Source organism: Amblyomma mixtum, chromosome 3 (assembly GCF_055824585.1).
Source record: "Amblyomma mixtum isolate Tamu chromosome 3, ASM5582458v1, whole genome shotgun sequence".
Lineage (NCBI taxonomy): Eukaryota > Metazoa > Arthropoda > Arachnida > Ixodida > Ixodidae > Amblyomma > Amblyomma mixtum.
In genome coordinates, this window is record NC_143014.1 from 112545245 (window position 1) to 112572748 (window position 27504).

At 44.1% G+C, this 27504-nt stretch overlaps 2 protein-coding genes across 6 annotated transcripts in view; one reads left to right on the forward strand and one right to left on the reverse strand.

Moving 5' to 3' along the window:
* The window catches only part of Tep2 (Thioester-containing protein 2), a 104598-nt gene extending 82592 nt beyond the window's left edge, over window positions 1-22006 (forward strand). For all 5 annotated transcript variants that reach the window (XM_089580755.1, XM_089580751.1, XM_089580752.1 and 2 more), the window contains 9 exons: window positions 83-145; window positions 1090-1264; window positions 1508-1719; window positions 3181-3333; window positions 3965-4027; window positions 5336-5448; window positions 7630-7795; window positions 16652-16754; window positions 17819-22006. In XM_089580755.1, the coding sequence (XP_089436881.1) occupies window positions 83-145; window positions 1090-1264; window positions 1508-1719; window positions 3181-3333; window positions 3965-4027; window positions 5336-5448; window positions 7630-7795; window positions 16652-16754; window positions 17819-18036 (1266 nt within the window). In that variant the 3' untranslated portion in view covers window positions 18037-22006. The remainder of the gene's footprint in view (window positions 1-82; window positions 146-1089; window positions 1265-1507; window positions 1720-3180; window positions 3334-3964; window positions 4028-5335; window positions 5449-7629; window positions 7796-16651; window positions 16755-17818) is intronic.
* Window positions 22007-26759: 4753 nt separating this feature from the next.
* Window positions 26760-27242, reverse strand: LOC149351440 (uncharacterized). Its single transcript, XM_089577021.1, has one exon. The coding sequence runs from the start codon at window positions 27240-27242 to the stop codon at window positions 26760-26762; it is 483 nt and encodes a 160-aa protein (XP_089433147.1).
* Window positions 27243-27504: the final 262 nt, after the last annotated feature.

The window sequence follows — 27504 nt, forward strand, 5'->3', positions numbered from 1 at the left end:
AGTGGTGTTAGTTGGGTGCGTAGTTTTGGTGGCATGCTATTGCCTGAATAACTGTGAATGGTATTCACTTATTCCCCTGCAGAGTGGTGCTGGAAGTGGGCCTGCACTGACAGCTTATGTTTTGATTGCCCTTCTAGAAAACAAGGCAAGTCTTCAGTTTTTAATTTTTTTTATGCACACACATCATTCCTTCTCCGGGCCATGTGTGCATTTCTGAACCAGGATGTTCTGGTTTGTCTAAGAATGCATAATAATCAGGAAGACACTAAGCTAGAAATTGGGGCCGACAGTAAAAAGGCACTATGCCTTCATGCAAAAATAGTCCTGGCACATCAGTTGCTAGATGTGATCTGCGTGGCAAAATTTAAGGTATTCAAATGGTCTCTATAAGCTCGGATGCAATAGCTCTATCACAGGGGTACTTTTATGTGGTAATGTATTTGTGATGTCAGCACATGTTTTCTTTAATGGCACTGTGGTGGATTGTAGTTTTCATCTGTATATAGGAAATATAGTTCATTTAAGAAAAAAATACCTTCGCTTTGTCAAGTGAGCAACAAGAAATATGTACTGTGCTGAAGTTTTATTCCACATTGTCAGGTAAGGTTAGCAAATATTTGAATGGATGTACGATTTTGCCAGACAGATTTTGTGACTGGGAACAACTTTATTTTTAGATTTTTGCCTTTCCTGTGTAATGCGTGTGCAGATATCCAACATATGCATGTCCTCTGGTTTTCTTAACTTGCTTAATATAAAGCAGTTCTGTGGCTTTCTAGTGTAGCAAATGTGCCTCATAATTCAATTTTGACAGTGACTGTCATTTACTTACGCTACTGTTACCTATCTGCAAGAAGTGAGCAGACTGAATGATTGTTTCTTAGCTACAGCATACTTGTTACATTAGGGGCAGTACTCACAGTTGCCGTAAAGCACAGTTGCCATGATATTCTTAGCAATTCTTTCATATGGTGTGAAAAAGGGTGCTGAAGCTATTAGGGTTATCAAGTTATATTCGCAAAACTTTGTGCTTCTAGAAAGGTTGTCCTCTCATAATGCATCGTACACTTTTTGCTGTTGCCTTTCCAGGCCAAGCAGACACATCCAAATGTAGTTCAGGCAGCGGAGGCTTACCTTCTCAAAGAGCTCCGAACGACCAGTGATCCTTATGTTGTGTCCTTGGTGACATATGCTTTGCACTTGTCTGGGCACAGTGCACAAGATGGTGCCTTCCAGAAGCTTCTCTCACTTGCAACACGAGAAGGTGAATTGACTGAGCTTTGGTACTAATAGTTTCTCGGAACCTGGGCATATGTAATGTTATCTTGATGTCTGTGACTGTTATAACCATTCAGTTTCTACACTGTTTTTCAATTTATGTATTGCCGTGCATATACTGCCATGTCTATGTTCTGCTATGTCTTACCTGTCCAGAATTATGTTAATGCTTCCACTATTTAACACATGCTGGCTATCTCAAGGACCTAATTAATTCTGTTTTGCACAGATGACACTATCTATTGGAAGGATCCTGCCCTGGCTGTAAACACTAGTGATAAGCAGTCTGACTATTTCTTCAAGCCAAGCTTCAAGGATGTGGAGATGACTGCCTACGCCCTGCTTACCCTAACTGAAAGGGGTGACATTGGCAATGCGGTTCCTGTCATGAGGTGGCTTGTCTCCAAGCAAAATGAGAATGGTGGCTACAGTTCTACTCAGGTGATGTACCTACTTTGTTAGTACTTTGTTTTTGAGGTAAAACAATTAACATCAACAGTTGGAGTCAATGCACAAGCCTATTTCTCTGCACTGTCATCAGTAAACACCTATGAGAGTTTGGCCTGTACGTTATGTGACTAACAGTGGTTGGGGGACCTTTGTAATCCCATTGTGCAATGTTTCCGTGGTGTGGACATAGTGCAGCTTGGCCTTGATAGGGTTGGGGGGCAATGGAACACTTGAATAATGACTGCTTGATAGCATTGTTGATGCAGTCCCGTAGATGTGGCATTGTTGATGTGACCTCCTACTGGATACACACTGGATACACAATAGGCCACACGCATCTTACGCACAACTTCCTGCTAACAAAACAAGACAAACCTTTCATGTTAAAACAGCGCGGAAAAAACACGAGGACGGAACAAACACGACAACACGAGCGAGGCAAGTAATAACCAACTTGCCCACCTTTCTGTACTTCTAAAAGACAAACCTGTTTGCAAATAATGTGGATATGAACTTACAGTTGGTCATATTTTTTTCTGTTGGGTGAAACTGGAAGAACTAAGAAAAAAGTACTTCAGTCAATTTTATAATGAATGCATTCCTTTTAATCCAACACTGCTCTTAGATGATAATGCCATTGTTAACATGCCTTCTATTTTTAGCTTTTGAAAAGAAGCAGGCATACTTGAAAAACTGTAAATATTGAACCACTGGCTCACTTTATTGCATGATACACCTCAGCCACTCTCTCATTCCTGAGAAGAAGGCTGAGACTTTTATTTGATTGTTTGGGATCCTCGACATCCATGCCCAGCCAAAGATGGCCGCTGAGGCTACATGACCTTTTCTAAAGCTCTTACCATTAGCCATTCCTAAATCTCGTTTTCTCCGTTATTACTAGGTACTTTTTAGGCCCTTTACACCACTGATCACTTTCCACATTTTTATTAAATCCCACAGAAAACATTTCCTACCTTATGCTTGGCGCATGATGGCCTTATTAGCTGCCTATGTGCCATTAAACCCAACACAACACAGCACAATTACTGATGCACAGCCACCTTCATGGTACAGTTGTACTGCTGATGTTGACGGTGACCTCTGCTTTACTGCCAAGTTCTGTTAAACTAAAATTGTTAAAAAGAATTTTATTGCATCCTGAAGCTGCTGCAGCTGTTCTGATCTTTATATGTTACGAGGTCTGAGTTTCACTTTTAATTACATTCAAGTTTTTGTGTTATTTGTTAATGATTTTTGCAGAAAAAAGTGATGTTTGGAACCTATAAAAAATGGCAGATCATTTTATTTTGAGCTTCTTATTATAGCTACGGGATTACTTTACTTTGAACAGATGCTTAGAACGAAGTGCTCTACCACTTTAAAGTAGCAGTACATAAAGCTATTTTTCTTCCCCCTCTGAAACAACCTTGAGCATGGAGCTTTTCTTTACAGGATACTGTGATAGGCATTCAGGCTTTGGCACGAGTTGCAGCCAGTGTTGTCTCTCGGACAATTGCCATTGAAGCCAGTGTGAAGTATGGAGATGGAAGAAGCCGCATCTTTAAGATTCATAGCGGCAATGCTCTTGTTCTGCAGCGCCTTGAGGTAGGCAAAATTGCTTGCAAGTATCCAGGCCACTAACTGTCTTGTGTTGTCTGTCTTCTGAGTTTTCGGCTGCACGCATCTTTTTGCTGAAATTTTTTCAGACAAAAATGTTTAATTGTGGTGAACAGCCACTGACAGAGAACTGAAAGCTGTGTGCTGATTGCATGTCACATATTTTTAACTGAACCATTGTCATGTAAAATCATCCTAAAATGCATGTTCCATTATCAAAATTGTGAGGAAAAAAGCATTGATTTCAGTGCAAACACCTAAATGCACGGTGCTGTAATGACACTTGTTCAGCACCCATCTTGCTGATACGAAATTGCTAGCATTTTAAAGAAAATTAAATAAGACCCTTGTTAATTGTGTGCATTGTGTGGCCATAATTGTATTAATAGTGTTAATTGTTTGGCCATATTAAAAGACGTGCTGATTATACAATCTTTCATGACTGTGTATGCTGTGTATAAGGAAACTTCTAGAAAAGACTCCTTCCCCCCTTCAACTAACTCGCAGCCCTTGCTGGTCGAAAATGAGATGTTTTGGGGAGTTGTGCTCTTCAGTAATGAAGAGTGGCAAGGTTCACTTTCTTAGGTGTTCACTAGTTTAACCATTTCTGGTTTTTCAGCTGCCTTCTGACCTCAAGTATGTTGAGATAGAAGCCACTGGATTTGGAGTAGCAGTGTTACAGGTAAATACCTAGTTGCCGTTTTGACATATAACTAAGGGTATGGGAATATTTAAATTTTAGAATATGAATCTGAATACAATGCGAGTATGAAGAAAAAACTCCTATGAATATCGAATTGAATATATCTTCAGTGCAAAAAAAATTTCATGAAAATATAAATAGCAAACATCTTTGTCCTTAATAATTCCAGAATAATGTATCTTTGCAACTGATACTTTGCAACTAGACTAACTCAGTGCCATATGAAAAAAAAAAAAAACTATGTGCACAAATGTATACTGCTTGATAAGGCAGCATAACAGTATGCTACCTGTAATGTGGTCATGCAAAATGAGTTACAAAATGAAATCCATAAACTAACACTTAACTGGCCACTAAATATAGCATGATGGGTAATAAAAGCTCATTACTTCAGACTGCAAGGGAGCAGAAGAGATGCCCGAATTATCTGAAGGTTGACTTACGCAAGAAAGCCCACTTGCGGAATTTTGCGTGAGGTTCAAGCTTAGCAGTGTCTGAATGTAACTGGTCCATGTGATAAACGACTTGAGAAGAAAGCAAAGAGGATGTTTTTGTACTATTTTCCTGAAACTTAGAAATTTATCTTCGGTTAATTTGCTCAGATATTGTGGTTTTGCCAGGTTCGTACCTATAAAAGTAGGGACGGGATTCGATCGCTGCCAAATATTCAGAAATTTTCGAGTATGAATTTCTTGAATAGATTATGGACCGAATAGGAAACATATTCGATTTGTATTAGAAATTTCGAATATTCGCTCATCCCTACATATAAATCATTGTAGAGCACTGTCTTCTGAAGCAAAATGATGAAATAGTCAGACATTAAAGGGGAAGTTTTGCCCCAGGTCTAATATGTTCACTTTCTTATGTTTCTTAGGTTTATTATGAATGTAATAAAATCTAAATGTAAGAAGTTGGTTATGTAAATAATTTGATAGTTGAGGCAGCGATGGTCCATTTCGCAATCAGATCAACATTATCATCAACAGAGTGGTGCTACTGGCCAAAATGCTGCACTAAAATTTTTTCATGAACTAGCTGACGAGCTTCACATTGACAGCAAAACTCTTTGCGAAGCCAATAAAAGCTGTATGCCTTCTTGCTTAACAAATAATAATCATGTCAACCACTATTACTCGTTATGAGTATCTTATTACACCCAGAACATTACGACAAGGTACTTGTGTGAAAGAAAACTGAGATAATAAAAGGCCTGACAGCGTGAAAAAGACTTGACAAGATTGCTGCAGCCCTATCTTCCATTTATCTGTTTTTTGTGTATTGTAGGTCTCATGGGCATTCAACCTGGCTGTGTCGTCAGAATCGCCTTCATTTTTCTTGAATCCTCTACTGGATAAGACATCTACAGAAAACTATCTTCAGCTCAGTGTCTGCACGCAGTGAGTACTTTTTAGTGACTTTATTGTGAACTTTTTCTTTGGAGTTTATTAGGGTTGGTCATTGGTGTACTACGTCATAAAGGAAAAGTGTTGCACATTCCCGCTGGCCAAAGAATGTTATCCTGGTGTGGGCCATGCAGGTGGAGCAAGCCATAGTCATGGGATAGAACTGGCTCTTGCGAGCCTGGGAGTGGTTGCTTTTGTTGTAGAGGGTGCAGTACAGCTATTGTTTTAGCTTCTTTGCCCTGAAGGAGGGTGACAAGCTTCAAATTTTTCTTTTTCTGCCAAGATCCATTACACATTGTACTGAAGGGGACAGTTAGTATTTAAAAGCCATGACCTGTGCACTGTAAGTGACATGAAGTTGCTGGAGGGATGCAGTGCTTTTGCACATTGCATGTTCTTTCGACATGAATTTAGAAAGCAGCGACTTATGTGACAAGAAAATCTTGTGTTATAGGGGGCCCATATCTACTGGAAGCTTACCAAGCAGTAGTGATTCATATGCCCTCATATGTTTGCTATCATTAATAGTATACAAAAGAAGCCAACATTGGAACCAAGGCAAGCATGAGGGTATGCAGCTATTTTTTAAATTATGGTGGTGATGAGGGTGGAAAATGTAGAAATGTAGTGAGAATGTAGAAGTGGGTGGAAGTGTTGTTTTGGACTCATGATAATTACAACCAGCTTATAGCACCGCCTGCCAAGTGGAGCTATGCTCCTGTTTTTCTTGCATAATTTGAAAAAAACATCTTTTGTTCTTGACCATGTCCGTGCAAGCACGTAATTATTTAGACATAACATAATTTCGTATAAAATAGAAGAAAAGCCAACCAAGCCACTGGTGGCATCTGAACCAAAACCTCCACATGGTGTATGCAGTGCTCTACTACCTGGGCAGCCAGCCGTAGCTCAGAACAGCACAGCTCGCAATACCAGCAGAAGTGTAGTGTGCTTCCTTTATCCTTGGTCTGTGCTTGCTATTTGTCATCAAAAAGCACCTATAGGATGTGACAAACCAATACGTGATGTCTGCAAAGGACTGTTTTACAATCCAGATACTCCTGAAATTACTTTTACTGGGTTTAGCGACTGCAGTGAAAATGTCTCTGGCAAGGTCCCAATTAACCATTACCCTTGTGATGCTGGAAAAACATCTGCTCATGTAAACAGGCTCAGTTATACCCTTACCTTCCTTTTGTGATACTGCTTTCTGTTGTCTTCTCTTACAAAAAGCAACAAATTAGCACAAAATTGTTGGTGCTGTCGAGTGATATAGCCTGGTACAACTCGAGAACAAAGGAGGCCCTGCAGCCAATGGCATGAACAGATGTTCATGACACCGCAGTTATTCCGAGTAAGCTGTGGTTAATGCCTGTTAATCTGCCACCCCCTGTGAATTCACGCTATTAGGTCCAATGGGAATAACCACGAGGTCGCGAGAATCTGTTGACACCATTGGCTGCCCGGCCTCCTGTGAGGGGCATCTGCTCCTTTGCAATGCTGACTATAGTCAGCGTTGCACTGTGAGATATCACATTAACCGCTGTGTGCAAGTTTATGGTTTCTGTGAACCTGATATTTTTTTTTACATATTCTCTGTGGAGTTAAGCAAAGGATTTTGAACTCTCTTCAGAGAATTTTGTCTAAGAGCTTACCCTAAAAGGAGCCCTGTAGAATGATTTCACCAAATTGACTTTGCAAAGAAACAGCAGCCAGGAAGTCTTTCTGAAATAGCCCCAGCATGAATTTTATTTTGAAAAAAAAAAAATTGTTTTCATAGATAATTGCACGTTCTTTGTTCTGGAAATTTTAAATGTTTTGAAGCCTACAACAAAGGACTTTCCAATGTTTATTGTTCTAACCTGTTGGGCCAGGGTGAGTGGCTACAGTCCTCAGCTTCATGAGTGGAAAAGCATCCCATCCATTTTGTGTTGCCTGAAAAATTTTGTTGTAGCTACACAGGTTATTTTTGCTAACTCTTTTTGATGAGGCACTACGAAGCACGTGCAAGAATAATGCACTTCTTGCTCATAAGGCATCCTTTTTGCCACATACGCAATTCTTAATGGGCCGACATTTTTTTCTCAAATGCAGACTGCAACACTGTTAGTGGTGGGGCTGTTTTATGTGGTGTGCATTCTTGCATTGATGCTTAAGTTTTTGCTTTGAATGCAGCTACCGAGGGGAAGGAGACGCCAGCAACATGGCTGTCATGGAAGTGGCCCTGCCTTCGGGCTATCTCTTTGACTTTGACACCTTGAGCAGCATTCATCGGACCAAGGAAGTGCGCCGGGTTGAGAGCCAAGATGCTGACACAAATGTTGTCATCTACTTTGACAGGGTTAGTCTTGTTTAACTTTTGCAGACCTATTTTATCCCATGTGTATTTAAGAACCTCAAGGTAACCACAGCTCAGGTTGCACAGTGCGAATAGCAATACAAGGTTCTGCGAGCCACTGTGGTGGCTCAATTGTTATGAGGCTCAACTGCTGACCCGAAAGACGAGGGCTCGATCCTGGCCACGATAGTCTCCTTTTGATAGTGGTGAAATGCTAGAGGTCCGTGTACGGTGTGATGTCTGTGCACATTAAAAAACCCCAGGTGGTCGAAATTATCCGGAGCCCTCCACTACGCTTCATAACTTTAAGCCCCATAAGAACGTAAGACAAGGTACTGAGAGGAGACTAGGGAATGGAAAGAGGTGCTCGTTATGACCTACATGACTGAAGCCAACAGTCACCGAAACCAAGAAGCATAGGGGATGTCTTTTTTTTAATTTATGGTTTTTTCATCAATGGGAGATTTTGTTTTGTTTTGTTTATGTAGGTTTGAAGTCCCAAAGAAGTAGTTGCAGGTGATTGCAAAATATTTTCTTAATTGTTTTGAATAAGAAAGAAATCATGTTGACAGATTTTTTTTCACGACTGTGTTACATGTGGCTAAACTATGGTCAATACTTATGCCATTATATCACTGAAATTAGTAGGGGTGTGCGAATATTAAAATTTTCGAATATGAATCGAACACAAATATGAAAAAAAAAGGCTTCGAATATCAAATATCTGTTCATTACGAAAAAAGTTTCAGAAAAAGACACAGTATAAATGGATGTAAGGGCTGCACCCGTGTAAGGGCTGCACCCGTGTAAGGGCTGCACCCGTGTAAGGGCTGCACCCGTGTAAGGGCTGCACCCGTGTAAGGGCTGCACCCGTGTAAGGGCTGCACCCGTGTAAGGGCTGCACCCGTGTAAGGGCTGCACCCGTGTAAAGCCTCAACTCCAAACACACTTGCGCCGCGCGTCACCGTGTGCCAGGCGTCCCGCGCGTCAGCCAGAACCAGTCTTGCCATGCGCATGGCGTCACATGCAAGCAGCGCGAGTGTCGACGCTCCGATCTGTCCCTGCCAGATATTTGGCGCGCGGCGCGCGCTCGCGCCGCACGCTCGCACAGAGTGAGCGAGTGTCGATGGCGCTGCGAGTTTGGCAAGTTCTGAGATACAGCATCACTGTGAAAAGGCGTGCTTAATTATTTGTGTACCAAATACATTCCACACGTCTTAAGATCATTTAATTACGCGAATTACTACCTCTCACCACTCTTGGCAGTCGAACTGCTTCTAGCAACATCAACCCAGACGCGAGCAGCGCGAGCCAGTTCCCGGAGAATGGAGATGTGTACCCATCTCGACGCCCGACTGCAGTGGCTGTAGCCCGACGCGGCGCAGCGCTCAGCGCGACGCCTCGGAAGTGGGATTGGAGTTGGGCCTTAAGGGCTGCACCTGTGTAAGGGCTGCACCTGTGTAAGGGCTGCACCTGTGTAAGGGCTGCACCTTTGTAAGGGCTGCACCCGTGTAAGGGCTGCACCCGTGTAAGGGCTGCACCCGTGTAAGGGCTGCACCCGTGTAAGGGCTGCACCCATATACGGGTCGCACCCTGTTTTCCCAAAGGAAATATTAAAAAAAAATGGGTGTAAGGGCCACGTTCAAACTTTCCATGACCCATGCAGGAATCGCCTTCGAAATGCACACACACAGGGGCTGCCAGTTGCCGCCCACGGATGGCGCCTGAGGTCGTAGGTCATCATCATCATCAACTTTTTCTTGCACCATGAGCTCCCGCTCTCCATATTGGTATCAGTATCATCAACTTCAGTTCCATGGGAGTTGTGGTAGTGTGGTAGTCCACTGTAGTTGTGGCTTTTGTGTGCTGCCATCGAGTGTCAGTTTTAGCACAGTGGGCAAGCATTTTAATAGCTACACTGCTGGGAGTTTGCTCTCGAACACGGCAAGCGTGCAGCAGGCAGGAAAGTCAACGTGGATGAGAAGTTCGTCTGACGATGGTGCAACCAAAAGGATGCTTTGAGGAACGCAAGCTGCAAAAAGCTCACTTTCCGAGGCAAGCCGTGCAAGTTTCCTGAACTGGAAGAAGAGCTGCTCTGCTATGTAATTAAAGTTCGGAACAACGGCTGCGCATTTACAGTGGACATGCTGCGCAACTTCTTTTGGGATGAGCATGCACCAGAGCTAGAGTATTGTAGTCCACTACAACCAGAGCACAGCACCAGCTCGGAGTCGGAAGACTCCGTGAGTGGCGACTGAATGAAGAATAAATGCCGCTCATTCCCTTATTGGCATGTGTTTAATTAGAATTTTTTTTTTTCGCACATCTCCTATATGGGCTGCACCCCGAAAATTAACCCTCAAATCTGGAAGAAAAAATGTGGCCCTTACACGCATTTATACAATAAATAGGCAAATTTTGTTGCCCCCTCCCCCCCCCCTCCCCCCTTTTTAAATAGCTTAGGTCTTTGCAAATGGAATAAACAAAGTTGGACTGACTCACCACCATATAAAAAAAAACATGATGTGCACAGAAGCGTATACTACTTGATTAGACAGCATAACAGCATGCAACCTGTAATGTGTTCATGCAAAATGAAATCCCATGAAACAACACGACTGCCAACTAAAAATAATGATGGCTAGTAAAACCTTATTAATTCAGATTTCAATGGACTGGAAGAAATGCCCTGTTTATCCAAAGGTCTGTTCATGAAATTCCCCGTGTCCCTAAAAAAAAAAAAATTAGCTGTGGTTCAATTACTGCAGAACCCGGTTAGAGAGCAGAAGCTATGGTGTATCTGGCAACTGCACGCGGCTTGGCATCTGTAATGTTGAGTGCGTTCCGGACACTGGATAGGCAGTGTGCCCACCCTGCCACCACGTAGCTTAAAGCGGGACTAAGGTGTCCACTCTTCCAGGGGGCCAGTAATGCGCCTTTCCTTTGCTTTTGAAGCTCAAGGTCATTTGAAGGTGAAACTTGGGGCAACTGCGAAACTGGCTTTACCTAGTGTAGTGAAGCTTTCGCTTCAAATAATGCTGAAAATGTGGTGAAGCCACCGTGCAACCACCGAAAAGCATGTGACTAACGTGCAGTTTCGGTGTGCTGGCAGCACAACGCAGACATAAGCGAGGGGAACGCACATTGGAGTTGGAACGATGAGACTGCTTTAAAAAGGAAAATGGTGTGGCCAGTGACGCAGCAGTCAGTGTCCGAAAGTGGCTCGGAGCTGGGTTCAGATGACCAGAAAATTTGCTGGCTCACAACTGCCGTCACTGTGAGCTAGTGGTGAAGCTCAGAAACTGGAACTACGTGGTGTGGGGTTAAAAAGGGGGAGATAAACACGTATTCCCCGCTTAAGCGCGGCTGACACAGTTCAAAACCGCGCGGACCCCACCCCGTGGTCGCGTACGCTACTGAGCGCACGCCGACCACGGCGGGCCTTGCTCTGCGGGAACAAAGGAACGACACACTGGCTGACACAAACAAGGCATTTATTGCTATAGCAACAATAACGCCAGCTAGCAACAAAATACACTGAGGAATCTAGGATGTCCGACTCACCAGCACGGCTACGAGCGAACGTCCGCCCACGGTAGGGCAAAGGGATAAACTCCGAGGCCCGACGGAACGAGCTGAGGGGAAGAAGTTTCCACACGAGGACGCCCGCGGCCAAGAGCGGAGCTTTGCGCGTGAACGTCCACACGCTGTCCTGTCCCGGGGAGAAGAGGCCCCGTAGCTCCCCGCGAGCGCGCAGCAAAACGCCATCCGTGGCGCTGGTGTCGCTGCGACGCGAGCGCCCTCCCCTGTTAGTGGAAAGTCACCGAACCGAGAGGAGTGCTTTGCGGAGGAGCTAACCACAGGGAACTAGCGCGTTGAGGGAAAGCGAACGCAGGGGACGAAAGCGTCCCCACATCCCCCCAACCTTAAATAGACCCCCGCGCCTGCAAATTACATGCTATGGAGGAGTCTCCTGGTCTTCATGCACTTGAGGCAGGTCTTGCAGCGGAGGTCACGCCAACAGCGTGAAGGTCTCCGCTGGGACGACTCGCATGGCCCGCGGACTATGTGCCCGCAGGCCCGCGAAGAGGAGGGCCGGTTGACCACTGCAGTCCAAGATTCCGCAGTAGTCGCCAGGGCAACAGCAGCCAGAGGTGGCTGCTGTCTGGTCTCGCCACAGCTGCCCCGGATGGATGCGGCGAACAGGATACAGGCCGCTCCGTCGCAGCAGGCGGCAGCGAGACGATGTGCACAGGACAGCAAGCCGCAGTGGCTCCGCTGGATCTGAAAGATTGCCAAAACACACTCCGCATGCCTTTAACGTAGGTCACGGGAGGGGAAACGGCGTACACAAAGGCCTGGTGGCTCAATGCTCAACTCGCTAGCAAAACGTGTCGGGCGGCCGTGCAACGCAAAGTTCGAGTGAACAAAGCCCTTTCTTGAGTTGAACGAGAATGCTCAGTTCATGCGAGGTTAAAAAAAAAACGGGTGGGGCAGCAAAGTGCGCCCCCCTCTCAACACCACGGTCCGGTGGTCGTGTCACTTTTGACAAGGTGCAGGCAGCTATGAATAGCCTTAGGCCTCACTACCACTGTGAAGGTCGACGACCCCCAACAAAAGAAAGACCCGAAACGGGTTTCGTGCGCGCAGCCGCGAGGAGACATCAGCGTTGTGGGGTGGTCCTCCCCGCTCACTGCACGAAGCAGCTGCTGAGTGATCGGCGCCCACCGTATCGGACGGTGTCGGAACGCCCGGTGCCGAGCTGCAATACCAGCGAGCTCGTTACGGCACCCGTGGCCCCAGGCCACCCGGCTCCCAGAGCCGCGACTCCCAGAGTCGAAAAAGAGACAGCGAGAAAATATATACAGAAAACTCGGACCACCCACGCGGCTTCCGTACTCACTCGCTTCGGGCTCGGCAACTCCGCGGGCGCTAGGCCTCGCGCTCCCTCGATGCGGACCAAGTGGTTCTTGAAGAAACTCCAGGAAGAAAACTTCACAAAAAAAAAACATGCTGAGCATGTCGAAAAGTTCAAACATGCTGCAGCGCAATACACCTCGCACTCAAGAAAGCATGCCGCAGGTCCTAGCGATCAAAATTCACTCTAGGCCTAGCACTTGTCAAGTCCGGACAAAGAGCGTTCCTCGAACCGAACAGACTGTCGTCCAATGTTCCAAGAGCAGGCCCCACGTTGGGCTGCCAGATGTGGGGTTAAAAAGGGGGAGATAAACACGTATTCCCCGCTTAAGCGCGGCTGACACAGTTCAAAACCGCGCGGACCCCACCCCGTGGTCGCGTACGCTACTGAGCGCACGCCGACCACGGCGGGCCTTGCTCTGCGGGAACAAAGGAACGACACACTGGCTGACACAAACAAGGCATTTATTGCTATAGCAACAATAACGCCAGCTAGCAACAAAATACACTGAGGAATCTAGGATGTCCGACTCACCAGCACGGCTACGAGCGAACGTCCGCCCACGGTAGGGCAAAGGGATAAACTCCGAGGCCCGACGGAACGAGCTGAGGGGAAGAAGTTTCCACACGAGGACGCCCGCGGCCAAGAGCGGAGCTTTGCGCGTGAACGTCCACACGCTGTCCTGTCCCAGGGAGAAGAGGCCCCGTAGCTCCCCGCGAGCGCGCAGCAAAACGCCATCCGTGGCGCTGGTGTCGCTGCGACGCGAGCGCCCTCCCCTGTTAGTGGAAAGTCACCGAACCGAGAGGAGTGCTTTGCGGAGGAGCTAACCACAGGGAACTAGCGCGTTGAGGGAAAGCGAACGCAGGGGACGAAAGCGTCCCCACAGTGGGCAGGCTATTTTTCATCATCATCATCATCTATTGTCCCCTTAAAGATCCCATCAGGGACATTACCTAAGGGGGAGAGACAGCGGTGTGAAAAGGCCATACATAAGTTGAAAAACAGTAATAAAAAGGTAACCCATAGTTCAATAACAATAACAAATTGGGTTGAAAACGTCAGGTAAACAAAACAAAAATATAACAAACCATGTAGCAATAAATACTGAATGGGAAAAATAAAATGCGCAAAACAAAAGTGGCAAAAATGGAGAGGAAGAAAAATAGGTGATGACGTGGTATTACAAGGAAATCGGATTGCTGGGAGAGGAGCGTGATGAAAAGTGGCTATTTGAGGTTCAAATGGTCGGTTAATAGTTCCTTAAATCTGGAGGCTTTAGACTGTAACAATGGTTTTGGGGAGATTGTTCCATTCTTCTATGGCGATGGGGAGGAAGGATTTGTTGAAGGCATTGAAAGAACCATGCAGCCATTGTATGCTAAGGGAGTTAAAAAATTGGCGACATGAGCCTAAAGGAGCATGCAAGAAGTTTTCGTGCAGTGCAGGAAAACTTCTTGCATGCTCCTTTACGCTCATGTCGCCAATTTTTTAACTCCAGTAAATTTATGCAAAAGACAAAGGATTGAAGTTTCCAGTGGGGCGCTAAGGGTTCAAGACCGAGAGACGATTTCATGTTAGTAATGCTGTGCCGAGCTGTGTACTGGGAAGTTGATTCGTGCTGCCCAGTTCTGTATGACTTTGAGTGACTGAATTAAGTAATTCTGGTGAGGGTTCCATATTGCGGAGCATACTTCATTTTAGAGCGAACGTATGTTTTGTATGCTAGTAGTCTGATGGGTGGAGGGTACATAGCTAGCGATCTTCGGATGAAGCCAAGGCTCTGTTAGTGCTAGCACAGTTTCGTGGTCCACCCAAGTTAATTTGTTCGTTATTTCAACATCCAGGTACCTGTATGAGTTAGTTACTGATAGCGCTATGGAGTTCAGGGAGAAAGGGAAATGAGTAATAGTATGTTTACGTGAGATGTGCATGCCGAACGACAGGAGCCCTCCTATCGTCTTCACTTGTGCCATTAAGCGCTTCTAAGAGGAGCGCGGGTTACAATGCATCATGCAATACACGAGGTTTTTACATGATCGCTTGCTCTGTTGACTCACCTCTTATGGAGCCTCATGCAAAGTTCTGCAAGTGGTCTTTCTTGCAACATTAGTTACTAAAACGAGATGGCAGAACTCATGCTAGGAGAGTTATGAAGGCGACGTGACGAATGACAGGGTGTGGGTGTTGGTAACATATTGGGGAAGGATAAAAAAAAAACAGCTCGCTTTCTCTTTGTGATTGTTCGAAATGGGTGGTTGGCCATCTTGTTTACATCAAGTGTCATATGTGGGAAAGCCCACTGCGGATTTTCGCACGAGGTCAAGCCTAGCAGCGTCTGAATATGATCAGTCCACGTGATAAGCGCTGGAGAAGAAAGTGAAGAAGACGCATTTATTTTGTTTTCCTGGCACTTTAAACTCTATCGTCAGATAAGTTGCTCAGAAGCTGTGGTTTTGCCGTGGTAAAATTTATGAAAGTCGGCTCGGTACACAATCATCACTGGCGAATATTTGAAGAATATTCAGGAATTTTTGATTATTTGGAAATTCTTGAATATAAATTTCTTGATAATGAATATGAACCAAATATCAAACATAATTGATTTGTATTCGAAATTTTGAATATTCACACACCCCTACAAATTAGTTGGAACTTTTTTCAATATTTTAGTTGGCCATGATGCTGGCATAATGAAACTTTATTTTGATGAAATTTGTTTTAAGCCATGTGTTCACACAGCATTACTTGTGTTCACAAAGGTATATGTTGAGAATAAGAATCAAATTTATTGGGTACATGTCGGATAAGTACATAAATTCGGTATACAGGTGAGGGTCCCAAAGTCAAGCGCCTGTCACAGCAGCCCCGGTAGATCAATACCAAATTTAATAACAAACAAACAGCAACACGTACAACTACATTTAGCAGTAATAACAATAATTTATATAGAGAAACTTTATATTTGATGGAAATGAATTAAGAGAGTATCAGGGCGAAGAACATAACAGATATGCAGAACAAAAATAACAAGCTGTTTGAAATAATATTGTACAAAATACAAAAAGGAGAAAACAAAAAAGAAAAACAGCGCCGTGAAAAATGATCTAGATATTCATTAAGAGATAAAGAAACATGCCAGTTGAAGTTAGAATACCGGGGTGCAGTTGTCAAGCCACAACAAACAAGAGCAAAATTTCTAGCACATAATTAAGAACAAGAATTTCAGAAAGGGACAGAAGCTGTTCACTCCGTTTATTGCTGCAAAAGAAAATTTTTCTAATTTGATTTAAACATAGACAAAGACTTAGGCGATATTAAACTCGGGGGTAAATTATTCCACAGAGAAATACATGCAAAATGAGAACACCATTTTCTGTAATTAGTAAAAACTTGGGGTAGCAAAAAGTTTTGGCAGAGCAGCTTGGACAGTCTTGGGGCCACAGGCAGGGCAGTATTATTTTCCTTTTTTTTGGCCCTCCTGTTGTATTCCTTGGGGCCAGCGCTACTCAGATTATACAACTGGTGGGTATGGACTGCAGTAGTGCAAAGCACATAGTGCACACTGTGTCATGGTGTCAAGGCTCTCCAGTCTTAAACTTCTTTGAAGACCATGCATATTCCCAACACACATATTGTCACGTGCTACGCATGGGCCCTGAGAAACGAAGATGTGCGCACGCTGGAAGAGAAAGAGGAAGTCCAGTATCCTGCCGCTGGCGCACCAGGCTCTGGTCGACCTGTCTTGTATATAGCATTTGTAAATAGAACCTGTAACAGTATGAAAGTGAGCGTTTGAAATTCAGGAACAGCTTTTTGACCAAAATTGCCTTTTCAGATGACATTGCTAAGTAATGTGCCTGCAAAAAGCTGGTACTGGAGTACCATTTCTACTTGCTTGTATTTGTATGAGTGAATGATTGATGCATATTACATATCTGCAGATTGGAAGAGAAGAACTATGTGTCACTGTACCAGCTCATAGGGAGCACAAAGTTGCCAACCAAAAACCAGTCGCAGTCAAGGTTTATGACTACTACAACTTGGGTGAGTAAAATTTGTTCATTCTATGACTGAGCATGAGTTTGGGTATTGCAATCTTTTGTTACATTTGTTATGTTGCTTTTTCTTTTTTAAGTTGTAATAAGTGGTGGATGATCAAATTTTGCATTGCTTAAATCAGTCTTGTCTACAGCAAGGTACAGCAAGGTCTCTCATGCGCCTCTGAGATTATTTAAATTTATATCATCCAAACACTGAACAAAATTGGCATGCAGAAGCATGGGAAATGCATTCATATCGGTCTGTTATGGTTCATAGGATTTATCTACACGTGCGGCAATGCTCACTGCTGTAGGTGCATACCGCATGGCCATCGCAGCAATGGCAATGTGCAGGCCACATGCCTTCGCTCACCGCTCGTGATAGGTACCACGTGACTGGCGATCACATGTCACTGGTGTGCAGGCAGAGTTTAGTGCCCGACAGGTGTTCCCTCATCATGACATTGCCCAGTGATTCATTTTTATTTAATATATAATGAAGCAATCTTTTCACCAACAACATTTATAACATGGCCCTTATGAAGCAGCTGTTGCAACCCATATACATCCATTGAAATGTGTGCTGCATTATTGCTAATTTAACGCCGCCACGGTGGCCCACTGGATATGGCGCTTGGCTGCTGACCCCGAAAGGCGCAATTGCGATCCTGTCTGCTGCAGTCGAATTTCGATGAAGGCGAAATTCTAGGGGTGCGTGTTCTATGCAATGTCAATGCTCGTTAAAGAGCCCCAGGTGGTTGAAATTTCTGGAGCCCTTCACTACCCAGCAAGCCAAAAACCTCTCGGAGACATCTAGCTAGACGTCTCTGAGAGGTTTTTGGTTTGCTGGGTATGGCATCCCTCATAGCCTGAGTCGTTTTGGCACGTTAAATCCCCATAAACCATTATTGGTAATTTTCACTGACAGCTGGCATCAACAATACGTGACTATTTGAAATGAAATATTTGCCCATGATAGTACGAATGATGAAACATAGTGTATTGTTGTTTAGTATCAGGAGTGAGTGCATACTCAACAATATAATTTTCTTCCTTTTCTTTCTTTAGCTCGCAGTGCTAGAATGTTCTACAGCCCTCACAAGGCAACGTTATGCGACATCTGTGAGGGTGTTGAGTGTGGCAATGACTGCAATGCTGTGAAGCAGACAAATTCGGATGCTACGCAGTTGGAAAGAGAATCTGAGCCGGACGGTGCTGCTGGTATCCATGCATCCCATCTTTCTATAGCAGTGCTTGCAATTGCTGTGGCACTGTTTCGGAGATAGTGGCATAGTGAGGCTGACTACCAAGCAGGACTGCTTGGTATAAGTAGTGCTGTATTTCATGTTAATGCAGTTTTGTGACATGTTCTCATCACAAAGGCGTGCTCAGATTTGTTAAGCTTTATTTTGGCATTCATGATGCAACATCTGTGGTTTTGCTTGTGTACTAGTATGTGTCAACTAGTGCATAATTGCACAGTGTGAAGCTTGTCACTGTTTTAGTGTTTCTTGTGACCTTGGCAATGATAAATTGCTGCTTTGTGTTTGTTGCTATTATCTTTTTTCTATGCTTGTACAGACAAGTGCCCTGGTCATTTGAAGTACAATCAATATGACAGGAAACACATTACTTGCATGCAGCCAACTGTTTCCACCTAGGTGCAAATGAGGACCTTACATTTTATTTTTTGTGGGCGTTTTCCTGTTGACAAGTGGTTCTTTTATTTCTTTCAAGTTCAATACAGGTTTTAAAAAAAGAAAAGTTGGGATTTGAGTGTGAACGAAGTGTTTCCTTTTGTATTGCTTGTTCCTGTACATTTTAAAATTACTCTGTTTAGAATTTGACGTAGGCTGTAGTTTTTTCTTATTGATTCTCCTTCTGAAGTTATGGGTAACTTATCATTGGAGATGCCTTGTGTACGTTGACAGTGCTAGATGCTGGTACTTGTGTGGGTGAATTGTGAAAATGCTAATCTACCCGAAGCGAGTCCACACTGTTTGCATCACATCATGGCTCATGTTCAACATAAGTGTATCAGTAGGCTATGCTGTCAGAGTGCAGGATGCATGGAGTTTTTTCATATTGGCCTTAAGCTCCATGTTTAAAATTCATTCCACGCTTAATCATAACTCATCCTTTTACAAATTCATGTGTTAGATTTCAGACATTACTTTTTTTTGTAATCAGTGGCTTTGCTTTCTTTTGTAGCACTTGCTACTAGGCTGATATAGTAATATTTGAATATTGTCATGCAGCACATGTGATATGTCACACGTATTGCATCACTGTAGCATTTACTAGAACTGTTAGATGTACACTAACCTATGTATATCCCAGCAAACCAAAAACCTCTGAGACGTCTAGCGAGACGTCTCTGAGAGGTTTTTGGTTTGCTGGGATGTATCAGCGCATTTCAAAAACTTTCGTTTTCTCTCTTTATGTAGTTGGTTTTGTTTCATGCTCATTTTTCCACGGGGATTGCATGTTTAGGTGTTCTTCATACAGGAACACTTCACACAGGAACACATTTGGTATCAGTACTTGCTTGCTTAATGTAGTAGTAACAAGAGGTTACCATCATTTGTAAGCTTGCCTCTTGAAAGGGCAAGTTCTAGAGTCAAATGGATCAGTGTCATCATTGCATAGGGAAATTCTGTCATGGTGTTTATGGAGTTTTGCCCTTTTCCTACAGAAGGCAACATTCTTGTCCACTTGGTTGGCCGCCTTTTTTGGGGGGCTTGGCTTGCAGTGCATGGGCTCAGAATGCCTAATGTGTTCTTGAAATTAAGCAAACTACAAAATGTGACCTTCATCTAAAATTTGTACAGCCACAAAGCCACTGTATGGCAAAGAATTTTTGACAGGTTCTGAGGCAGATATGCAGATTGCTGTACTACTAACCACATTTTTGTTGTGCTACAGGGAAACCCTTTCACATGGGCACCCTTTCTTGTGGGACTAAGTGGACAGGAGTGTAGGATTTTTCTGCCACATACTTTTTATATTTGAAAGAGCATCATGTCTTAGCTGAATTGTGCTTGCAGAACAGCTGCTGGCACGGTGTTTTATAGCTGCTAGTGTCACTGACACATCCTCTATGGCCACGTGTCGCAATGTTGGTAGGGACATATCAGTGGTTACAAGGCAGTGATGTAAATGATGTTAATGATTACAACATGCTAATTCAGTATCATTGCTCAAGTGCTGTACCAATCGCAAATAATTTATTACATGCAGGAAAAAAAAGATAATCATTGTATTTAGTGACAAGTTAACAGATCCAGGATTGAGAACATGTTCGGGAAACACAGAAGAAAGGTAATTTGATAAAAGCTTTCAGTAGTGCAGCGATGTAGAATGAAACTATATGTCCAAGTTGTTTTGCTGACATAATGCATACCTTGTAGAATTTTGTGTTGATGATAGGGCAGTGTAGCCTCTTTTCAAGGCTTGCAGCCTGTCCTTGCATGCTCCTTTTATCCATCTTTTTAACCCTCATCATCTTTCACCTGAATTGCATGTCGGTGCATGTAATAATTGCAAAAATATGCCACCATCTGTCCAAGAGGTAAAGACAAGTCATTCATGTGTACATTCAAAAGAACAAAAAATAGAGGCACAGTGCAGGGCTCTGTAATTAGCCCCACACTCGCCACATGTGCTGCATTGTGTGTTTTGTACTTCCATCATGCAGTAATGCTGAGATGAGAGATCAATTCTAAAAAACAAATGGCAGCTTTCTTAAGAGATAGTTTAGGGATCTTTTGTCACATGATTATGGAAATACATCATGCAGCTGTTGCTTTGGAGCTCTTGTAACTGATTGATAAATGCCACTTCACTGGTGTGAAATTTTTGCAAGAGGCCTTTGGAAGCCAGAAAGTACTCAGAGCAGACCATCTTGGGTCTAGTTACAAGCTGGAGCTGTTGGTTTGCTACAAGCATGTGGATAATATCAGTTTGGGCATTGTATGTGGTTTTTGCTGCTCCTGGTACGTTTTTATGGAATTATTATTTTGTTTTTGTCATTAACCATATGCTTTATTAAATATATGTAAATATAGAGCAGCTCCCTTATGTGCAAGTCAAGCTTTTTGAAGGCATGTCACTTCTTTATAGAGAAGAAACTCATGTTGTGCAGGTTTTTGCACAGTTTTAACTCTGGCACACCTGGTTTGGCCTATGAGGGAGATTTTTCTTGAACATTTTAATTTTCTTAAATGAGGCAGTGGCAGGACAGGCGAACGTGTTTGTCCTGCTGCTGCTGCATCCCTTGTAGAAACTGTGCTGTGCTGTCATTTGTCTATGCAGGTTGCAGCTAGCCAAAATGCTTATTTTAATTGGGATGCTTAAAAGTTCTGTGCTGATTTAGACATTTTGAACTAAACAGGTTTTTAAGTCTCCTTTTGTGATGTTTATTGGAGTATATGGGAAACCATTATTTAGTGTCTTTTATGAGAATTTGCTTGCAATTTTGTGGATGTAACATTTTTCTTTTCTGTTGTGCTGCTTAAAAAAGTGCCTTATTTTTTTTTAGTGTGCACGAGGGACATGGTAGTTATAATGGGAAAACAGTGTTGGTCATTATTTTTGTTTCATTACCTGGCCAACTTTTAGCTTTGCTTATCGTTTTACAGGACAGCTTGCTGTCTGCAACTTGGTGCAACATTTTATCCTATATATGCTGGTACATATTTTAAATGTTGCAACCAGTTGCACGTCAGTTGTACATACATTTTTATAACTGGTCTTCCATGTGCTGCTGCAGTGCAGTTTTTCGTACCAGGCATAACGATTGCTACTGGCAGATTGTACATAACAGATTTGTTTATGTGGATGTTCTAAGTCCATATGCACATAAATTGCTGTGGTTGTAGCCTGCGCTATAATAATGCTGTGATGATGCTATACTCTTGAAGTGTGTTGACTTGTATGTAGTGATTGTATTTCTGCATTTCTAAGGTGCAGCACTGGAAAATATATATGTAGAAGAACAGTTTGCAGCTACTTGTGCCACACATATTGTGATCTTGCACGTCTTTGTTTTTTTTTTCTTGCTGCTACTTGAATTTTTCTTGAGCATTAACAAACTTCAGTTAACTTTCATGTACCGTGTTCTCTTCATCGTATTTATTTCCCAGTCAGCAAACCTAAGGTTCTCATAGATCTGTTGTAAAATGCACATACAAATGTATGCAGATGTTGCAGTAAAATCTCCCATGCTTGACAATCTCAAAAGATGGACCCTTCTAATAGATGACCACTTACTCTTTGTATTGGCTTTACTTTGATTATACTGTGGAGCTTGAACAATATACGGCAGCTATATAGTGTGACAAGCAAGGGATGTTGCCTGTTCTATCTGCTGCTACTGTGTACAGTGTTTCAAGTAAACCATAGTGGTCCATGATTGCGGGAGCAGGGTAGACAAAACAAGCTACACAGAGTTTCGAGTCTGTTCACTGGCACACCATTTACAACAGCAAGTCTTTATCATGGAGAGTCTGCTGAGCTGTTGAGGATGTGAGACTCTATTCCTTGGCGTTTGGCATAGCCTTTGGCCACTCTTGGTCTGGGGTAGTGTACTGCAACTGGGTTGGACACAGACTCATGCGCTTCCTACTGCAACCACCAAAAAGGTTGAATATCAAATAAGTTGTTGATAACAAGGCTTCAGTAAGTGTTCTAGAATTGGCCTAGAATTGGGAAACAACTGATCGCTAATAGCTAGCAATTTCTTTTGCAAAGAAAAGGCAGGAAACATGCACATGAGTAGTCTGGTGGGTTCTAATTTGAAGTTTTGCATGGTAGACCAACTATTCTTGTGGTTGTGCCCAAGCATGGTGGTTCCAAAAGATGGCAACTCAAGCTGAGGCAGATCTGGAGTACCAGCTCTTCCAAAAACCCTCCGACAAAAAACTGCAGAAGATGGTTTCAGTCAAATGACCTTGGCAGGTCTGTGCACATGCAGTTCAGTGATGGGCACATTACTCTTTCGTATGCCTGCGCCATATCCTGGCACGGGCATAGTTGGCGATAGTGCCTCCTGGTCATAGCTATTACAACTGTGAGCTAATCAGGAATTTCCACAACGTGATGGTCTTACGAAGACTATGGAGGTCGGAAGATAGTGTAGCCAGCATCCCCACAGCAGCGCTGAAATGTTTTGTCTTTCAGAACCACGACGGGCTGAGGTTCGGACATTAATTTAAGGGCCTTGCTTGGTCCTTCTGCTGTGCAGTTGGTGTACAATCTGGAACAGAATATCAAACAGCGTTGGAATCTCAAAAAAAAGTTTCTTGAGAGGTGCAGTGCGTCATTCCGATTGCAGAGGAAAATGCATGCAGCGCAGAACCTGTTTAAATGGATTCAAAGGAGCCTCACAGTCTTCGTCATTGCAGTATTGCGACCTTTGTTGCAACTGTCTCATGCCAACAGGCTTTCTTGTCACTGTGTACCGGCCACAGCACAGCAGTCATTTATTGTGCCGCCAGTGTGCATTGCGGGAGCCTTCAACATATGCACGAGTGCCCACCATGTGGCCGAATATACTTACACCAATTGAATTTGTCAGCCTTGTCATTGTGCACCCATGTGTTCCACAGTTCACACTGGAGGAACAATGTAAATGACAGGGAGACCTAATCAGAATATTTAGCACAGTTTTCTTGGTGCTATAAATCTAATATGGGCCACTGTGAAAGAGGAAATGGTGCTGCGATTTCTGTACGAGTACCTGTTCTTACTGAATTTGCCACACAGCTTATGGGTGCTTGGGCCACACTACTACTCCGCATGAGAGGAGCATCTTGTGGAGGTTATGTATGCCAAACTGAGGGCTTTGATGATGGCCCCCTTCTTTCAGCACTTTAGTTTTCCGCTGCTTGGCCCTATCAAACCATCGGAGTCTCGATGCTGTCAAACACGCCTAGCGCACTGCTAAACGGCTTTATTGACTATGCGATCATGCTGCGAAAACAAAGTAATCTGGAGATAGAACAAGAGAAGCGCAGCGCGCTTGCAGTGCACCATGTGCAGCGAGGAGGTTGATGAACGAGGCAATGGGAAACTGCATGCAACTCTGGCAACTCTGGAGGCGCAACATGGCGCAACATGGCGCAGCGGGCCGTGCGCATCGCACAGTGCGGCATCACCGATTGTGCCGCGTATACCTAATTTTCGGCAAAGGGAGCGCCATTGTCAAACCACATGCTGAAGAAGCTGACGAATTGTTCAGATAAAACCACCATACAGGCCTCGCTGGAGGCGGGCAAATTTTGCGCACCTTTTGTGCGCGCTTGATAGAGAAGGTGATTTCAGTTAGCCATATGTAGTGATTTCAATTTGCCGCACGGAATCTGTAAGGCAGAGAAACAGAGGTAAAGCAACTTATTTGGTGGCACCACTAGTCCAAGGGTTTCCGTTGACAGACTGACTTGCTGAACCAACTTTAGTTAATGATCCAAGGTCACGTGGGTCAGGGCCACCTCCCATTACTCATATATGCTCTGCATTCCCATGATATATATGGTAGAGCGTAGGGCGTAGTGTAAGGCCCCCAGTTTGCTGCAATTCCACGAAAAATCACGGATTTAAGCATTTTGGCAGAATTTTGTGTTAGCAGCCAAATTGTGATTTCTTAATACAATTGTTGCAAACATCAGTAGGAACAACAGAACCATGGGAAAACGACTAATTTACCTTATTTGCACAACACCACAAGGGGGAGTTTAAGATGTCGGGAAAATTTTTAAGGAAATAATATTAAGATTATAACGAAATCCCAACCTGTTAAGGTTGACCGCAGCCGAAGGAGGATCCGCTGCAAGGTGGGAGTTTGCAAGCGTGCCTGTACTTAGTGAAGAATCGAGAGTCCTACCTGCTGAAGGGCAGGTGTACCTGAAAACTGGTCAAGATTCCAGAGCCCTTCACTGTGGCACTTATTCCTTAATTTCTTCTTTCACTCCTTTATCCCTTCCTTACGGCGCGGTTCAGGTGTCCATCGATATACTACATGATACAGTTACTGCGCCATTTCCTTTCCTCAAAAACCAATTTTCAACTGAAATCTAGTGACAGAGACCTCGCACAGTTTCTTTCTAAGCAAGACGAACAAGGTGGAGACTTCGACACTCTGCCTTTCTTGGATGGAATCTAAGTGACCCCAACACACCCTTCCATTGATCTCGGATATTTTTCTCACAATCAACCCTGTTGACGCAGAGGGATCATTCATTCTTTGAGTGTGGATGACAGGAAAAAGTTACTTGGTGCTGAGTTACAGCCAGGATGTCAAACTGGAACCATACTAAGTGAAGCCGAAACTGGAACCGAACCCATATTTTTTTACCATCTTTTTTTTAGAATAAATGAGATGTGCCAGTGTGAAAATGGCATCCTGTCTATGCGACAACAAAATTGAAGGAAGTCTGGTGTATAGGAGGAAACCGAACTGGCACTTCTGTAATGTGCTTTCTACAATTCTAAAGACTGTAAGCCAAATTAATGTGAAATCTTGAGTTTAATAGACTCCCCCTTTCACATGTTTGCGCATGGTTTTAATCGAATTGTTGGCACTGCTCTAACTCGTACAGCACCGAGTGCTTCCCTTGCTATGTGTCATGTACTTACCATAATAATGTGAAACAGACGTAACAACCCAATTCTCTTGTGCAACTTTTAATTTCGGAAGCATTCGTCGTCTCAGACAGCAGATGCCGAATAATACCTCTAACGATATCTCAGTGGCTGTGGCACTCGGCTGCTGATCTCAAGGTCACAGGTTCGATCTCGGCCGCGGCGGCAGCATTTCGATGGCGGCGAAATGCAGAACTGCTGTGTGCTGTGCGATGTGGGCTCTCGTTGAGGTACCCCAGCTGGTCTACGTTAATCTGCAGTCCTCCACTACAACGTCCCTGATAGCCTCCGAGTCGTGTCGACACATTAAAACCCCAGATATTACTACATACTATACTATTATTACAAAATAAAAGAAGTACAGATTGATGCAGTTTTTTTTAGAAGTCGAACATTTTGTTGCACGCGATTACACAAAGGAGCAGTGCAGAAATGCACGCGCTCGCTGGCATGCGATCTTGATTACTTCCAGAAAGATGCTACGCTATACTAAAATGCAACTGCGGTGAAATGATTTTGTGTTATGCCGATGCGCTGAAATCACTTTTCCACGAGCCCGCACTGCGCATGCGCGCCTCTTCCCCATCTCCGCTGGTTGAAACCGCCTGCTCCTACTGCGCATGCGTAGTTCATGATAGTGACAGGCGCACCCGACAAATGGTGGCAGCTGTCAGCGCACGCACGCGCGCACACTTGCCACGTAGCGGGCGCAGCTCCTCACGCTGATTCCTTCTACGCTCTTTCTTCTTCCGCATCCCCGTGAGTGCATGGTCGAGAACTAACTCCCAGAGGTGTCGGCCCACCCACGAACAGGCTAAACTTTTATTGCGCAAGGCAGTGTCCAGGGACTCCGGAACGTTTTTGGGAGTGGGGGGGGGGGGGGGGGGGGGGGTATTGTCTTTGCTTCATATCATCATCATCATCATGAGCCGTACTAGACCCACTGCAGGGCAAAGCTAGGCCGCTCCCATATTCCTCCAATTAACCCGGTCCTGTGCTAGCTGCATCCACTTGACTCCTGCAAACTTCTTACTCTTAGTAATTATTAATGTTTTAATTCATTGTAGCCGTTTCAGTTTTACCTAATTGCATCCTCGCTTATTCTACACTGGTATATACACTTTAAAAATGGTTGGAAATTTCATAATTACTGAAACCTGCTCAGACCGCGAAAGTGAGTAAACGGATTCGAAAGCTGCGAAAAAAATTATTTTAATATTTCTGAATTCGCGCTCGCACTGAAGCAAATGTGAACTGATATATTCATACAAGAAGACATGAAAGTAGTCACTAGGTACAAAGCTATAGTATCGCAGAATGACGAGCTTCAAGGCTAGCATGACAAGATGACGTTTCTCAGGACAGGTTTTCAAAGGAGGCCGAAGGTTGCTGTTCGTTCTGCCGTTCTAGATACGAACCCTTTCATAACGGCATCCAAATGCAGGTCTGCAACTCTCTTATTGTGCACGCGGAGGAGGAGAAGGTGCGTCAGCCTCCTCTGCGTCATTCGATTGCGCAGAAATGTTTTCACTCTCCTCAGAGCACTGAAAGACCGCTCTCCTGAAGCAGCTGACGCAGGCACAGAAAACACGAGTTGCAGATACCGGACAACCTGGTCCATCATATTACGCATGTCTGCCGACTTCCCCTGCAGAATTTGTGAAATGCGTTCACTTGCGACCGGACCCTCGTCACGCAGGAGCGTTGGGAGAAGCACGAGTTGCGCTGAAAGCCTGCTGATGTCAAAATCTGCAGCGTGTGCTCCTAAAAGCTCATTTAGGTCGTTTAACGCCAAGTTTCGACCTTCAGCAGCGTCAGTCAAATTGCGCTCGAGTCTAATCAGCTGCTCCATGCCAGGCTGTTCAAATCGACTACAGATCTCAGTGGTAGTACGATCGGTAGCGGCAAGAAGCTCTTTTCTCTGTAATGACTTGCCGTCAAGCGTTGCAAGCTCATCAGGCTTGTCTGTGAATTGAAGCCTTCTGGGCGGCTGCGAAACTCTGGGCGCTCGAGGTTCCTTTAGACCTAACTCTGTTGCTCGAGTTCGTCCGCTGCCACAGGACGTCAAATGAGGCGTCAGACCGTAGCCCTAACAAGCGGTCACAAAGCTGCTG